This window comes from Thalassophryne amazonica, chromosome 4, assembly GCF_902500255.1.
Source record: "Thalassophryne amazonica chromosome 4, fThaAma1.1, whole genome shotgun sequence".
NCBI lineage: Eukaryota > Metazoa > Chordata > Actinopteri > Batrachoidiformes > Batrachoididae > Thalassophryne > Thalassophryne amazonica.
Genome location: NC_047106.1, coordinates 76354074 through 76372246, shown reverse-complemented (window position 1 = coordinate 76372246; position 18173 = coordinate 76354074). Strand labels below are relative to the sequence as shown.

The 18173-nt window shown below is 39.0% G+C and overlaps 1 protein-coding gene across 1 annotated transcript in view; it reads left to right on the top strand.

Annotated features, from left to right (window-relative positions):
• Positions 1-18173, top strand: part of si (sucrase-isomaltase (alpha-glucosidase)) — a 309027-nt gene that overhangs the window by 10553 nt on the left and 280301 nt on the right. The window contains exons 5-8 of the mRNA XM_034168783.1: positions 4223-4394; positions 13237-13336; positions 14289-14401; positions 15383-15508. Of these exons, the coding sequence (XP_034024674.1) occupies positions 4223-4394; positions 13237-13336; positions 14289-14401; positions 15383-15508 (511 nt within the window). The remainder of the gene's footprint in view (positions 1-4222; positions 4395-13236; positions 13337-14288; positions 14402-15382; positions 15509-18173) is intronic.

Below are 18173 nucleotides of genomic sequence, written 5' to 3'. Positions count from 1 at the left end.
TTTACTTCAGATTTGAACTGAACACATCGTTTGAACTTTGGACTTCTAATCACACCAAACTTATATTGATGAGTAAATGACCGTATTTTATGTCAGAAATGAGGTTCAGGTTGTTAAAAGCAGCATTTCTCCATTAATACAGGTTGCAGCTGGTTCATGCTCTGTTGGCTTATTAGTGCAGCAGATAACTGAAACAATCCTTCAAATGGTGATACAGGCATTAAATTCAGCACAAATACAGCTGGAGCAAAATTAATGGAGCAACCTTAACTTTTGACCCCTGTACAAACTGAAACTGACCTTTGTCACCATTCTTGCTGCTTTTACCTCATAACTCCATAACATTCAGTCACAGATTGTCCAAACTATACCTTTTTTTTTTTTGGAATCTTTATGATCAGGCAAATAATGTGGTGTAGTTTTCTATACGATTGGAGCATCTTTTAATTTTGACCCCTGTGTAATTCTTCAATTGACCTCTATCTGGCTGCCTATTGAAAATTCTAGTGGCCAATCAGTATTTTCAAAAGAGTTCATGTCTATGGATTATTTGTGCCAAATTTGATGCTTGTATCACCATTTGCAGGATTTCATTCAAAATATTCTCTTATCTGCTGCACTATATATGAGATGTAAGATGCTGCTTCTCAGTGTTTCTCAGTTGCCCTCAGAAATATTGCAACACTTGGTATTTCACACATTTTAATTTGTTTATTCCATTTCAAATACATTTTTTTCTAAAATTATCTTCCTTAACTCAAACTGAAAGCAAATCTCTACAACTTGATATAAATTAATTAAAAAATATATAATATAGCTTCCTGATGGAGTGGTGTAGAGGAGGATTTTCTTAAAAAGAAGACCTGAAAGTTCAGCTATAGAAAGTACATTTGACAGAAAGTACATTTGAGATGAAAGTCTAGATTTGATGTTTTGGTGAAAGAAACTTTTGTATCTCTTCATAACTGATGTAAATAAAGTCATATTTATAAAGTTTATAAAGTCATAAAGACATATTCACTGATTTGTAAATGTTCATGTTTCCATCCCCTGAATTGTCTAAAGAAAACTGGCAATAAAATTGATTATTATTTATAGGATTTATCAAGTTTTAAAGATTTGCTTTCAGTTTGAGTTTGAGGGAGATAATTTTAGAAATTTTTATTCTTCATTTTTTGTATTTCTTGTATTTATAATGGCATAAACAAATTAAAATGTGTGAAATTCCAAATGTTCCAATGCTTTTGGAGGGCACCACACTCATTTTGCACCTTATGATGAGTGCAAAATGAGTGTGGTATTATTGCCTTTTTGTTTAAGAATGTTTAATTTTCACTGTTGCTGCACTTTGTGTCAAATCATAATCATATTGTATATCATATTGATATGAAAATTCAGTAAGCTATATCTTCTATTATACATTCCAAATCTAAGGTGAAACTCTACTAGTGTTTACTAAGGTACGCCTAAAGATCTTAAAAAAAAAAAAAAAAAAAAAGAGAGAGAGAGAGCTTAGCCACTTAGGTGCCTGGTCTTGAGAACCAGGGATGGTGGGTTGAAAAGCTTTTATATCACATGGGAACTCTCCCTACCCACTTAAGTGGCTCAAGAATATGGACAGCATGTACATAAGTGACATTTACATGACAATTTATATGACAGTGTTGAGATGCGATAATTTGGCCATATTGTACAGTCCTACTGTCAACTAGCTGAAAAGTTTGAATATTAATTTACATCTACAGTTAAAAAATCCTTAAAGTGGCAGGGGGTTAAGAAGGCTGTAATTAGGGGGGTCAGCTGAAAAGCAAAAAAAGGAAAATGCTTAAAATGGTGGGGAGTATGGGGGAGCAGAGCCCATCCAGAAGCTGAAAGGCAAAATAAGGAAAATGCTTAATCTTTAATAAATCATACATGGCATGCGATCAAACTTTGCTTCCGAAGTCACTGACTCATCCTTCATTTTATCATGACCAGCACAGTAATCTGTTTCTGTTTTTATTGTGTCTGATAGGATTTTTTTTTTACAATCAGATAACTTAACTTGATATCAAGCTTTAATAACTCTGACTTTTTTTCTTTTAATCAAGGCATATAGGGTCATCATTTCTTGTAATCAGTTTTACAGAATTCATGGTTCATTGATGAACAGATACAGAGAGTGGAGTGCACAGTCATAATGATATACAAGAGTCAGCTCTGGATGTTCTCACAAACAACAATAATAGGTGACTGATTTTAGAACACAGTCAGGCATACCTTTGATTCATAGATAGCAAGGATTATCAGGCAATGTAATGACAAGAATCATGCACTCGTGCCACACGTCTCTACATCTACCGTGCTACAGCCCTGTCTTGGTTCGTAAATGGCAGCCTTCCAGGCAGACAACCAGTGCATCACCACTACTCGAAAATAACCATTTAACTGCCAAACCCAGATAAAACATGGACATCCCCTTGGCCTTCCTCGGCTAACGGGTTCTTCAACACTCAGGCACCTATGTGCTGAATCGTGAATAGTTATAGTTGATGTTCCATCACAATACAAATAATAGTCCTAGACTAACTCTTCCTAAATAATTGTTCATTTGACATAAAGTTACTCCAGTGTTGCCTTAAAGTCCTCCAAAGAGGCCTCATTCCAAAGACATCCAGTCAACAATGAGGTCACTGGTTAGTGTCAAGGCTCACAACCAGTGTTGCCACAGTTACTTTGAAAAAGTAACTTAGTTACTTTACTGATTACTCAATTGTAAAAGTAACTTAGTTACTTTACTGATTACTCAATTGTAAAAGTAACTAAGTTAGATTACTAGTTACTTTTTTAGTTACTTTTCCCAGCTGCCGACAACAACCCTCTACCACCTCAACATGACAATGATACCTGTTTTGCCAAAACTCACTTTATAGTCACCCTTTCTTGACTTCAATGAAAATAAATACTTGTTTTATAAAAAGTAAAATAAAGACGTCTTTCTTGACCTCATATTTAACTGTTGACAGCACTGTAACAGTAAAACTTGCAATTTCGAGCCTACATTGTTTATAAAGGTAACTATTAAATAATTCTAATTCTATTCTAACATTTAAATTCTCTCTAAACATTTTACTTGTCGAAATTATTATTATTTTAAGCAATATTAGTTGTAGTAAAAAACGGCTTCAAAATTGCACCTTTAATCTAGGGGTGTTGTGGGGGAGGGGGCACATCCCTGCCCCACGCCCCCATTCCATCTAGATTCGCCCCTGCTTTGGCGTTTGAGCACAAAGAATGGATAACATTTATTTATGCAGAAAACATGACCAGATTTACAGGTAAGAAAGTTTTATTGCGTTTTCACATCATGTGGTCCTCAGAAAGAGAGTTTAGGTGCATTTGAGTGGAAAATAGTGTTAGTTGTTGACGCATCGCGGAGGATCAGCTGTTTTTAACGACCAGATACGGAGCGGCTCAGCTCAGAATTCTAAATAAAGGAGGAAAAAAAGTATAAAAATGTCTTTGTAAAGCTCAGTGCAGGTGTGCTGATCACCGCGCTTTAAGAGGTGAGGACGAGTCGAGCAGCTGCAAAAAACCGCGGATTAAAAGCTCACAGCTCACTGAAAGTGGGACGTTCAGTCGAACCCCGACCTCCTGCCCACAGACCAAGTTTAATGCTGCTGTCGACCCACAATGAAAAATAATAGTAACGCACAGTGACATGGAGAAGTAACTTTAATCTGATTACTGATTTGGAAAGATTAACGCGTTAGATTACTCGTTACTAAAAAAAGTGGTCAGATTAGAGTAACGCGTTACCGGCATCACTGCTCACAACCATGTCTGTAGGATGTCAACCATAATTCTGAATATATATGTGACTGATGTGTATGGTGTGGATTTTCCTCAGCTTTAGAAAAGCCAAGGCACGTGGGTGTGTTAATTGCTCATCAGTGTGCTGCTGATGTGCACATCACTCTGATAACTTCTTGTTTTCACACTATTAACAGTGTCCCAGCATCACCTCTATGTGTCAGCAGAAGAACAATAACTGTGGAAATGTGTTTGCACCAGCCAGGATTTTTGCGTGACGCACCACACATTTCCACAATCATTTTACTTTTGATACATCTGAATGTTAGTGTGAAGACAGATATACTCCACAATTTTGTGAGTGTGCACGCTTTGCACATGAGGCCCCTGTTCTTTGTTGACGATTCTCTTCTTCTGTATCTGATTTTAGGTTTGATACTACCATGGCTCCACTGGTGTTTGCAGACCAGTACCTGCAGCTGTCTGCTAAGCTTCCCTCACATAATATTTATGGGCTCGGTGAGCATGTACACCAACGATACAAGCATGATACAAACTGGAAGACCTGGCCCATTTTCACAAGAGATGCTTTCCCAGTTGGGGTAAGACACATCACATAAACACACATGATTGAACTTCAAGAAACCATCGTTTCATCATGTAAAGAAAGTTCAATTTTTGAGTTACACCTGCATTGTTGGTCGAAATGCTCCAACATTCTTAAAAGCCACAATATGTAGGATATAGGGGTGATTATCCGCAGAAGTGTAAAATAGCCTTCACAAACATCTCTTCATTGCTGTAACAATGCAACAATGTGGTATCATAAGCTTAGAATGAACCCTTCATATCTACATGGGAGTGGGCTCCCTCATGAAGGCATCCATGTTGCAGCCCCATGTTGATGCAGTATCCTAAAAGGGACATAATTACTTTTCATTTTGCACTTTGCTGAGCAATTAGAGTACTGAAGAAAAAAAAAAGAGGAATCAGTTGTTGCTCCTCTATAACAGGTGTACTGGCCGCTCGTGTAGGCTAACAAATTTGATAATGCTTATTTTTGAGAATTTTGAGGATTATGCATATTTCTTATCATAAGGGAAGGCTGCGGAGTATGAATGTCCATCATCAAAGAAGTGAAAACATGAAGCACAACAAAATCATGAGAATGCAATCACAATCTCTAGGTAACAATAAATTCTATCCACTGTTGCTTTAAATAAATACATGTTTCTGTAATGACCTAAGCACAACCCAGGACCCCTTTGTAGGGAAGGACACAGGTGAGCATTAAAAACATTCTTTAATCAAGAACTGCAGAAGTTCAGTCGACCGCTTACAGCATGTGACACACGGCAAAGAAACCAGTAGGGGATTGAGCAGGGGGTTAGTCCATTTAACAGGCAGGGGATCAAAACCAGGGAGGCAGTCAAACCAGGCACCAGAGTCCAGAGGGGCAGGCAACAACTCAGAATCCAGAAATCCAGGTGCAGTTCAGTAACCAGGGAAAACGAGAACCATCAGAACACAGAAAGCTCTGCATAGCACACGAGGGAATCTACAACCTCAATTCCAATGAAGTTGGGACGTTGTGTAAAATGTAAATAAAAACAAAATAGAATGATTTGTAAATCCTCTTCAACCTATATTCAATTGAATACACCACAAAGACAAGATATTTAATGTTCAAACTGATCAACTTTACTGTTTTTGTGCAAATATTTGCTCATGTTGAAATGGATGACTGCAACATGTTTCAAAAAAGCTGGGACAGTGGTATGTTTACCACTGTGTTACATCACCTTTCCTTCTAACAACACTCAATAAGCATTTGGGAACTGAGGACACTAATTGTTGAAGCTTTGTAGGCGGAATTCTTTCCCATTCTTGCTTGATGTACTACTTCAGTTGTTCAACACTCCAGGGTCTCCGTTGTCGTATTTTGCACTTCATAATGTGCCACACATTTTCAATGGGCGACAGGTCTGGACTGCAGGCAGGCCAGTCTAGTCCCTGCACTCTGTTACTACGAAGCCACACTGTTACAGTGTAACACGTGCAGAATGTGGCTTGGCATTGTCTTGCTGAAATAAGCAGGGATGTCCCTGAAAAAGATGTTGCTTGGATGGCAGCATGTGTTGCTCCAAAACCTTGATGTACCTTTCAGCATTGATGGTGCCATTACAGATGTGTAAGCTGCCCATGCCATGGGCACTAACACAACCTCATACCATCACAGATACTGGCTTTTGAACTTTGATCTGGTAACAAACGGGATGGTCTTTTTCCCTTTTGTCCAGAGGACACGACATCCATGATTGCCAAAAGCAATTTGAAATGTGGACTCATCAGGCCACAGCACACTTTTCCAGTTTGCATCTGTCCATTGCGCTCGGGCCCAGAGAAGGCGGCGGCATTTTTGGATGTTATTAATGTATGGCTTTCGTAGATGTAGCGATGAACTATGTTAACTGACAGTGGGTTTCTGAAGTGTTCCTGAGGCCACGCAGTAAGATCTTTTACACAATGATATCGGTTTTTAATGCAGTGCCGCCTGAGGGATCAAAGGTCATGGGCATTCAATGTTGGTTTTCTGCCTTGTTGCTTATATGTGTAGAAGGTTCTCCAGATTCTTTGAATCTTCTCATTATATTATGCACTGTAGATGATGGAATCCTTAAATTCTTTGCAATTGAACATTGAGAAACATTGTTCTTAAACTGTTGGAACTGTTTTTTTTTCACGCAGTTGTTCACAAAGTGGTGATCCTCGCCCCATCTTTGCTTGTGAATGGCTGAGCCTTTTGGGGATGCTCCTTTTATATGCAGTCATGACATGCACAATTAGTGTCCTCAGTTCCCAAATGCTTATTGAGTGTTGTTAGAAGGAAAGGTGATGTAACACAGTGGTAAACACACCACTGTCCCAGCTTTTTTGAAACATGTTGCAGGCATCCATTTCAAAATGAGCAAATATTTGCACAAAAACAATAATGTTTATCAGTATCAACATTAAATAGCTTGTCTTTACGGTGTATTCAATTGAATATAGGCTGAACAGGATTTGCAAATCATTGTATTCTGTTTTTATTTCCATTTCTCAAAACATCCCAACTTCACTGGAATTGGGGTTGTAGCACTGGATTAAGGAGGAGGCAGACATTAAATAGACAGGGAGGTATTCAGGGAGGTTTTGACTGCCTCTACTGGTGGTTGGCTCTCACTGCGGTATTGTATCACTTCCTGTTCCGGAGCACAGCGGTGTTTTGCTGTATCTGTTAGCTGTTTAATCTGCGTAGTTAGACTGATCTAGATAACTAGATAATGATTTGTTTCACAGTGTAATCTTCACGTGCCTTAACTAAAGCACTCCCTATGCTGAATCACCTCTAAATTATTTACACATTATTCACTTTGTGTGTTTTTAGGAATCCGCTAGCTTAGCGCAGCTACTAGCTCTTAGCCGGTTTAGCATGGCAGCTTCTCCTGTCTCTCCCGCACTTTTCTGCTCTGGGTGTGAAATCTTTAGTTATTCCTCGGCCTCCTTTAGCAGTAACGGTACTTGTAATAAGTGTAGCTTATTCATAGCTTTGGAGGCCAGGCTGGGTGAATTGGAGACTCGGCTCCGCACCGTGGAAAATCCTACAGCTAGCCAGGCCCCTGTAGTCGGTGCAGACCAAGGTAGCTTAGCCGCCATTAGTTACCCTCCAGCGGATCCCGAGCAGCCGGGAAAGCAGGCCGACTGGGTGACTGTGAGGAGGAAGCGTAGTCCTAAACAGAAGCCCCGTGTACACCGCCAACCCGTTCACATTTCTAACCGTTTTTCCCCACTCGGCGACACACCCGCCGAGGAACAAACTCTGGTTATTGGCGACTCTGTTTTGAGAAATGTGAAGTTAGCGACACCAGCAACCATAGTCAATTGTCTTCCGGGGGCCAGAGCAGGCGACACTGAAGGAAATTTGAAACTGCTGGCTAAGGCTAAGCGTAAATTTGGTAAGATTGTAATTCACGTCGGCAGTAATGACACCCGGTTACGCCAATCGGAGGTCACTAAAATTAACATTGAATCGGTGTGTAACTTTGCAAAAACAATGTCGGACTCTGTAGTTTTCTCTGGGCCCCTCCCCAATCGGACCGGGAGTGACATGTTTAGCCACATGTTCTCCCTGAATTGCTGGCTGTCTGAGTGGTGTCCAAAAAATGAGGTGGGCTTCACAGATAATTGGCAAAGCTTCTGGGGAAAACCTGGTCATGTTAGGAGAGACGGCATCCATCCCACTTTGGATGGAGCAGCTCTCATTTCTAGAAATCTGGCCAATTTTCTTAAATCCTCCAAACCATGACTATCCAGGGTTGGGACCAGGAAGCAGAGTTGTAGTCTTACACACCTCTCTGCAGCTTCTCTCCCCCTGCCATCCCCTCATTACCCCTTCCCCATAGAGACGGTGCCTGCTCCCAGACCACCAATAACCAGCAAAAATCTATTTAAGCATAAAAATTAAAAAAAAATAAAAATAATATAGCACCTTCAACTGCACCACAGACTAAAACAGTTAAATGTGGTCTATTAAACATTAGGTCTCTCTCTTCTGAGTCCCTGTTAGTAAATGATATAATAATTGATCAACATATTGATTTATTCTGCCTTACAGAAACCTGGTTACAGCAGGATGAATATGTTAGTTTAAATGAGTCAACACCCCCGAGTCACACTAAGTCCCAGAACGCTCGTAGCACGGGCCGAGGTGGAGGATTAGCAGCAATCTTCCACTCCAGCTTATTAATTAATCAAAAACCCAGACAGAGCTTTAATTCATTTGAAAGCTTGACTCTTAGTCTTGTCCATCCAAATTGGAAGTCCCAAAAACCAGTTTTATTTGTTGTTATCTATCGTCCTCCTGGTCATTACTGTGAGTTTCTCTGTGAATTTTCGGACCTTTTGTCTGACTTAGTGCTTAGCTCAGATAAGATAATTATAGTGGGCGATTTTAACATCCACACAGATGCTGAGAATGACAGCCTCAACACTGCATTTAATCTATTGTTAGACTCGATTGGCTTTGCTCAAAATGTAAATGAGTCCACCCACCACTTTAATCATACCTTAGATCTTGTTCTGACTTATGGTATGGAAATTGAAGACTTAACAGTATTCCCTGAAAACCCCCTTCTGTCTGATCATTTCTTAATAACATTTACATTTACTCTGATGGACTACCCAGCAGTGGGGAATAAGTTTCATTACAGTAGAAGTCTTTCAGAAAGCGCTGTAACTAGGTTTAAGGATATGATTCCTTCTTTATGTTCTCCAGTGCCATATACCAACACAGGGCAGAGTAGCTACCTAAACTCTGTGAGTGAGATAGATTATCTCGTCAATAGTTTTATATCCTCATTGAGGACAACTATGGATGCTGTAGCTCCTCTGAAAAAGAGAGCCTTAAAACAGAAGTGCCTGACTCCGTGGTATAACTCACAAACTCGCAGCTTAAAGCAGATAACCCGTAAGTTGGAGAGGAAATGGCATCTCACTAATTTAGAAGATCTTCACTTAGCCTGGAAAAAGAGTCTGTTGCTCTATAAAAAAGCCCTCCGTAAAGCTAGGACATCTTACTACTCATCACTAATTGAAGAAAATAAGAACAACCCCAGGTTTCTTTTCAGCACTGTAGCCAGGCTGACAAAGAGTCAGAGCTCTATTGAGCCGAGTATTCCTTTAACTTTAACTAGTAATGACTTCATGACTTTCTTTGCTAATAAAATTTTAACTATTAGAGAAAAAATTACTCATAACCATCCCAAAGACGTATCGTTATCTTTGGCTGCTTTCAGTGATGCCGGTATTTGGTTAGACTCTTTCTCTCAGATTGTTCTGTCTGAGTTATTTTCATTAGTTACTTCATCCAAACCATCAACATGTCTATTAGACCCCATTCCTACCAGGCTGCTCAAGGAAGCCCTACCATTACTATTTGAAGAGTTTCAGTCAGGGTTTAGAGTTCATCATAGTACAGAAACAGCATTAGTGAAGGTTACAAATGATCTTCTTATGGCCTCAGACAGTGGACTCATATCTGTGCTTGTTCTGTTAGACCTCAGTGCTGCTTTTGATACTGTTGACCATAAAATTTTATTACAGAGATTAGAGCATGCTATAGGTATTAAAGGCACTGCGCTGCAGTGGTTTGAATCATATTTATCTAATAGATTACAATTTGTTCATGTAAATGAGGAATCTTCTTCACAGACTAAGGTTAATTATGGAGTTCCACAAGGTTCTGTGCTAGGACCAATTTTATTCACTTTATACATGCTTCCCTTAGGCAGTATTATTAGACAGCATTGCTTAAATTTTCATTGTTACGCAGATGATACCCAGCTTTATCTATCCATGAAGCCAGAGGACACACACCAATTAGCTAAACTGCAGGATTGTCTTAGAGACATAAAGACATGGATGACCTCTAATTTCCTGCTTTTAAACTCAGATAAAACTGAAGTTATTGTACTTGGCCCCAGAAATCTTAGAAACATGGTGTCTAACCAGATCCTTACTCTGGATGGCATTACCCTGACCTCTAGCAATGTGAGAAATCTTGGAGTCATTTTTGATCAGGATATGTCATTCAATGCGCATATTAAACAAATATGTAGGACTGCTTTTTTGCATTTGCGCAATATCTCTAAAATTAGAAAGGTCTTGTCTCAGAGTGATGCTGAAAAACTAATTCATGCAATTATTTCCTCTAGGCTGGACTATTGTAATTCATTATTATCAGGTTGTCCTAAAAGTTCCCTGAAAAGCCTTCAGTTAATTCAAAATGCTGCAGCTAGAGTACTGACAGGGACTAGAAGGAGAGAGCATATTTCACCCATATTGGCCTCTCTTCATTGGCTTCCTGTTAATTCTAGAATAGAATTTAAAATTCTTCTTGTTACGTATAAGGTTTTGAATAATCAGGTCCCATCTTATCTTAGGGACCTCATAGTACCATATCACCCCAATAGAGCGCTTCGCTCTCAGACTGCAGGCTTACTTGTAGTTCCTAGGGTTTGTAAGAGTAGAATGGGAGGCAGAGCCTTCAGCTTTCAGGTTCCTTTCCTCTGGAACCAGCTCCCACTTTGGATCAGGGAGACAGACACCCTCTCTACTTTTCAGATTAGGCTTAAAACTTATAGTTAGGGCTGGATCAGGTGACCCTGAACCATCCCTTAGTTATGCTGCTATAGACTTAGACTGATGGGGGTTCCCATGATGCACTGAGTGTTTCTTTCTCTTTTTGCTCTGTATGCACCACTCTGCATTTAATCATTAGTGATTGATCTCTGCTCTCTACCACAGCATGTCTTTTTCCTGGTTCTCTCCCTCAGCCCCAACCAGTCCCAGCAGAAGACTGCCCCTCCCTGAGCCTGGTTCTGCTGGAGGTTTCTTCCTGTTAAAAGGGAGTTTTTCCTTCCCACTGTCGCCAAGTGCTTGCTCACAGGGGGTTGTTTTGACCATTGGGGTTTTTCCGTAATTACTGTATGGCTTTGCCTTACAATATAAAGCGCCTTGGGGCAACTGTTTGTTGTGATTTGGCGCTATATAAATAAAATTGATTTGATTTGATTTGATTCAATAAAACACAGAACACCTGGAGGACAACACAAGAGGAAATCCACAGGAGGCCAAACATGAGAGACAGGGCATGGCAAAGGTCACAATGTCATGGTTATGGTGCAGTGATTCAGGTGATAGTGTGTGTTGTGTGGGACACCAAAGGAGAAATTTATATTTACCTCTGCCAATGAGGTTTGGTTGTTTGTTTGTGAACAGCATGTAACCCACAATTTGTCATATATGATTAGGTCATTTTTACATAGGATTCATATCCTGATCAATTTTCAAGGTCATAGTTCAAAGGCTAAAGTCAGGAAAAATACTGGAAATTTCCCTATCCTTTAACACTGAACAAATTTTCAAAAAATTCAAAACTATGTCGATAAAAATTGAATTTCTTTCATATTTGACAGCATTCTGTAGGATGGTATCCTGTATTGGCTGACAAAGTGATCCAGATATGATCTAGATTACAGATTTTGTGACCATTTAAATTTTACTTTGAAAACCCCATCAATGTATTTTACATTTTATCTTAATCAAATATGCCCCAATCACTCTCATATTTGAAGTGAGGTCCAGACAAAGTTTAATCCACATCTGCTCCAGATTGTGGATTTCAAAATTAATATTGAAAAGCCCACTTCATGTACATTTTACATATACCTCAAACAAAAGTGCCTCAATCACTCTCATTTGGCAAACTGGCACTCCCAATCTGATCTGTATTGCGGATTTAGTGGATATTTGATTTTAACATTGAAAAGCCTCTTCTAACAGGACTTTGACCTTGATTTTTTTTTTCTTTTCAAGGTAAAAATTTGTGGTATTGGAAATTAGTGATGTAGAGGTTTGCTCTATGAGGATGGTACTCTAGTTTGTACTTGTTTACAGCCATATTTGGGCACATTTTCATATGACTGGTTGTGTCAGTGCTAAATAGCTGGTGCACAGTTTCAGAGGTTTTTTCATGCTAACACTAGCATGTAGGGCTTTAATGCTTCATCTCAGAAAGCTATCTGTTCACACGCAGGTGATTAGATACTTTGTGGAGGGAAACCTTTCCTTCACCGAAAACCTCTTACTTCTGAGTTTAATATCTACACTGAACAAAAATGCAACACTTTTGTGTTTGCTCCCATTTTTCATGAGCTGAACTCAAATTTTCTATATACACAAAATACCTGTTTCTCTCAAATATTGTTCACAAATCTGTCTAAAATCTGTTATTGAGCACTTCTCCTTTCCCAAGATAATCCATCCCACCTCACAGCTGTGGCATATCAAGATGCTGATTAGGCAGCATGATTATTGCACAGGTGTGCCTTAGGCTGGCCACAATAAAAGGCCACTCTGAAATGTACATAAAAACAGTGTACATAGCAATGCTGCAGTTGCTAGCTCAGTGAGGCACAACATGGCTATGCTACACCTCCTATTGGCTCAGAGAGAAAGTACATGGCTATATGTACATATTAGTAGTTTTCCCTGTTGGCGTACATCTTATAGTCTATTTCTACCTTAAGGCACAATTAAATACACATGAAAAAGTACCTACTCTAATGCAGAGTGATAATTTCTTTAAAAGATAAGGTCATTTTTAAAAGTTCTTTTTAGATGTTGATAGCTCAAAGACTTACAGATGACAGGTATCTTTGTACGTGTTATCTCTACATGTGTGTTCTCTTTCCCAAAGGTCTTCTAACTAAATGTCTTATAAGCAGATTAGGTGATGAAGTCACCCCTACCGCTTCAACAACTCTCCCATTTCCACCATGTGCTTCACACTTCTTCCCACCATCCCTTCATCCTTCTTTCTTTCTCTGTCTACCTTGCCTCTAGGGAATGCATAACCTCTATGGACACTACCCTTTTTTCCTCTGCCTGGAGGATGAGAGTGGAAAGTCATTTGGGGTCTTTGTCATGAACAGCAATGCAATGGGTAAAGACAAAATACTGGTATACAAACACAGTAACACATGAATACAATAGAGGTAATCAGATACATGTGCACAGGCAAAAGCAAAGAACAGACAAATATTATAAAAAGAAATCAGCAGCAATTTGAGTATAGTCTTTATAGTCATATGCACTCATATCCTTTATGTAAATCCACTTGAAGTTAAAGAGAAATCCATATTATTAATAAAAGAAAGCCATTCCATAATGGCTCAAAGCCAAATCATTTTCACTTATTTAATATATAGATGGGTTCCAAATGAAAGGAAAATCAAAATAAAAAGTGTCTTAGAAAGGTGATTCACTAAAATGTACCATCTGAACTCCTTCACTGCACATTGACATTAATTTCCAAGTGTCTGCAACTCTGCTGGAGAGAGGGAACACCACTCATTGAAAAGCTATATCTCTTTTTGGTGTTTTGATGATGGTGGTGGAGAGCAGCATCTGACACATTAGTATAAAATTTCCCACAGGTGTTAAACTAGGTTGAGAACGGGTGTGAATGCTGCAGCACATAAGTTTCCTCAACATCAAACCATACAGTGACAGCCATATCCTCAATGGAGGGAGCAAATTATTGTACCTCTGTTCATTTTTTTCAGGTCTTAACTTGTCACCCATCTGTATCTATCAAAGTGAATTTTATTGATTTGCTCTGTGAAAGAAAAATGATTGGACCAATGACAATGCCACGATTGTAGTTGTCAACACTTTCTTAATACCCAAAATGATGGGTTTGTCTCTGTGAAAGCATATTTCTGGCACCAAAGGTACTGCAAAGGAAAGCAAAGGTTAAGAAAAAATAAAAATTAAATATCACAATGAAGGACCAATTAATATTTATTTGTTTGAACTGCAATTTTTGAGGTATGCCATCAAATTCTCTTTGGTGTATCACTAGAGTTAATTTGACTGCATGCTGGTTCTTTTAGATGTCGTACTGCAGCCTGCTCCAGCTGTTACCTACAGAATCATTGGAGGAGTCCTTGACTTTTACATACTGTTTGGAGATACTCCAGAACAAGTGGTGCAGGAGTTTGTTCAGGTGAGATTCACAGCTCCTGTGTATGCAAGGCCAGTTTTGTCAGCTATATTGCATCCCAGCAGACACGTACGTAAAATATATGAAGAAAGGACACATCATAAGCTAGTTACATATCCCCATGTGATATTTACGTAAATTCTATATATAGAGTAAATCAAAAACTCAATGGAAATTTTTCATGAGTGTTCATGTGTTTTCAACGTAGATTCTACTAGTGTGAAACATAATGATGAATAAACGGCATAATTCGTATCATTGCATGCAAGCATTACCCATGCATCTAAACATATGACTGTGGCTGCCAGGAGCTAGAATTTTGTAGAGTCTTAGCGATCACTCACCAGCCCGGTAGGTGCCGGTAAATGCACCTTAAGATGGTGCCATCCACCATTTAATGCGTAAGACAAAGAAGAAGATTATTTACCCATGATTATTTACCCTGCAAAGAAATATGATGAGAATAAACTTGTATTTCAAAAGTTAGAGCTGTAGTTCACTCAACAACTAATTTTTTTGGAATGTGTATTTAACAGTAACTCATCGAGTGTATTTTTCAAAAAGCTGTACGTACTTGTGTTAAGTATATTTTGATTAACAGTTATTTACTTTTTGCAATTATTTGAAAACAAAACATGTGCTGCCATACTGTTATGCTGTCTAAATTGAGTTCAGTTTTCATTGTGTATCTGTAAAATAAAATAAAATTATCAAATATAGGTTGGGTTAATTTTATGTGAAAACTACCTGTTTTTCAACATGTATATTCAACATACATAAAACACGTAAATATGACGTCGCAATAAACACGTAAATTCAACTAACATATTCTACCAAATATTTGCATAATTGACACGTACATGGGTTACATTAATGTCACATGAATAACACGTAGTGTGCCTGTTGGGATAGCTGCTCATTTAAAAAAAGTGTCTTCCATGGCATGTATATGCAGTACAACAAGATATAATCTGTATTTTCCAGCTCATTGGCATGCCTGTCATCCCACCTTACTGGTCACTGGGTTTCCAGCTTTCTCGATGGGACTATGGCAGTCTAGACATAGTCAAGAAAACAGTCGAGAGGAATCGTGCCATTGACCTGCCATATGTAAGATTTTGTCTGTTTGTGTAACTTGTTTCCTGATTATTTATTCTAGTTAGTTTTATCACATTTTATGTCACTGATTGTTAAACAATAGTAATAATATTGCATGCAGTACTGTGTAAACCTTTTAGGTGCATTTAATTTAATGACATTTTTTTAGTTTCTTGACTGAAATTTTCAAAATCTCTTATTGTAGAATGTATTTCCTGACAAAATTTGTTCATATTGTTTGCATGCAATTTATGTTTTTGGTGATTTTTATCAGTCACCCCCAGTGGGCTTTAATATGTATCATGATGGCGTCATTTAGCCTTTGGTCACCTCCTGGAAAATTAAAAGCATTGAAACCCCACACATAAATACTGTAGAACACTGATGCAACAATATATAATTAATCTATCACACTGAAAAAAAGAGAATTGTTGAACCAACTTAAAAAAAGCATTACAATTGGTAAAACCTGAATGAATTAAGTTCTTTGAACTTAAGTTTGTAAGTTAGATCAACTCTAGATCAACTTTAACTTACAAACTTAAGGGGCCTTTCACACATAGTATGAATATGTACAACTCAGGGTGACTCATGGCGAAACAGCTCGTATGAGCGAACCACGAAAACATTGCGCTGATGGGCAGGCGTGCATGATCCCGGTGCAATGGTTCATGCATGCGATGGTGTCTTTCGAGCAGGAAGACAGTGCGAGCAGCTGCATCACATCACTCCCCTGATGTGGAGAACTATAAAATTAAAAACCAGCTGTATAATTAGTGAATATCACTGGGTTGATATAAATAATACATACACGTGGACACAATATAGAACCCTGAGGTTAAATAACCCTGTTTTAAAAAGAAAGTCATTCACAGGATCTGAACCTGTAAGCTCTGATTACCAGACGGAAACTTTACCACTGCACTACCATTGCTGGCCTGTAATCAATGTGGATAAATGCCTGAAATCAAGAAAGACATGGACGAGGTGCACTGGCTCCAGCCGTTGCAGCCCGGCGCAAAGGCAAAACATGTTTTATATATTTCCACATATGGACAGCAGGCAGAGACACGCGCCTCATGGAGGAATGTTGTAAGTTCATGTCCTTCCAAACACAGAACGTATTGTCAAGCTGGGATGTCAAGGAGTAGAGATATTTACAGCCGCGGCTGTAAGTGGACACGCTCCCTGTCCATTTAGTGCCCAGACCAACATGTGACTCTCTGTGTTATGTGATCATTCATTTTTGTTATTTGTTATGTAACTGCATATGTAGGTATTGTCTTATTTATTTACATAACTGTCCTGGCAGTGATTTCTGTGTTCGTAATCAATCAATCAATCAATCAATTTTTTTTATATAGCGCCAAATCACAACAAACAGTTGCCACAAGGCGCTTTATATTGTAAGGCAAGGCCATACAATAATTATGTAAAACCCCAACGGTCAAAACGACCCCCTGTGAGCAAGCACTTGGCTACAGTGGGAAGGAAAAACTCCCTTTTAACAGGAAGAAACCTCCAGCAGAACCAGGCTCAGGGAGGGGCAGTCTTCTGCTGGGACTGGTTGGGGCTGAGGGAGAGAACCAGGAAAAAGACATGCTGTGGAGGGGAGCAGAGATCGATCACTAATGATTAAATGCAGAGTGGTGCATACAGAGCAAAAAGAGAAAGAAACAGTGCATCATGGGAACCCCCCAGCAGTCTACGTCTATAGCAGCATAACTAAGGGATGGTTCAGGGTCACCTGATCCAGCCCTAACTATAAGCTTTAGCAAAAAGGAAAGTTTTAAGCCTAATCTTAAAAGTAGAGAGGGTGTCTGTCTCCCTGATCTGAATTGGGAGCTGGTTCCACAGGAGAGGAGCCTGAAAGCTGAAGGCTCTGCCTCCCATTCTACTCTTACAAACCCTAGGAACTACAAGTAAGCCTGCAGTCTGAGAGCGAAGCGCTCTATTGGGGTGATATGGTACTACGAGGTCCCTAAGATAAGATGGGACCTGATTATTCAAAACCTTATAAGTAAGAAGAAGAATTTTAAATTCTATTCTAGAATTAACAGGAAGCCAATGAAGAGAGGCCAATATGGGTGAGATATGCTCTCTCCTTCTAGTCCCCGTCAGTACTCTAGCTGCAGCATTTTGAATTAACTGAAGGCTTTTTAGGGAACTTTTAGGACAACCTGATAATAATGAATTACAATAGTCCAGCCTAGAGGAAATAAATGCATGAATTAGTTTTTCAGCATCACTCTGAGACAAGACCTTTCTGATTTTAGAGATATTGCGTAAATGCAAAAAAGCAGTCCTACATATTTGTTTAATATGCGCTTTGAATGACATATCCTGATCAAAAATGACTCCAAGATTTCTCACAGTATTACTAGAGGTCAGGGTAATGCCATCCAGAGTAAGGATCTGGTTAGACACCATGTTTCTAAGATTTGTGGGGCCAAGTACAATAACTTCAGTTTTATCTGAGTTTAAAAGCAGGAAATTAGAGGTCATCCATGTCTTTATGTCTGTAAGACAATCCTGCAGTTTAGCTAATTGGTGTGTGTCCTCTGGCTTCATGGATAGATAAAGCTGGGTATCATCTGCGTAACAATGAAAATTTAAGCGATACCGTCTAATAATACTGCCTAAGGGAAGCATGTATAAAGTGAATAAAATTGGTCCT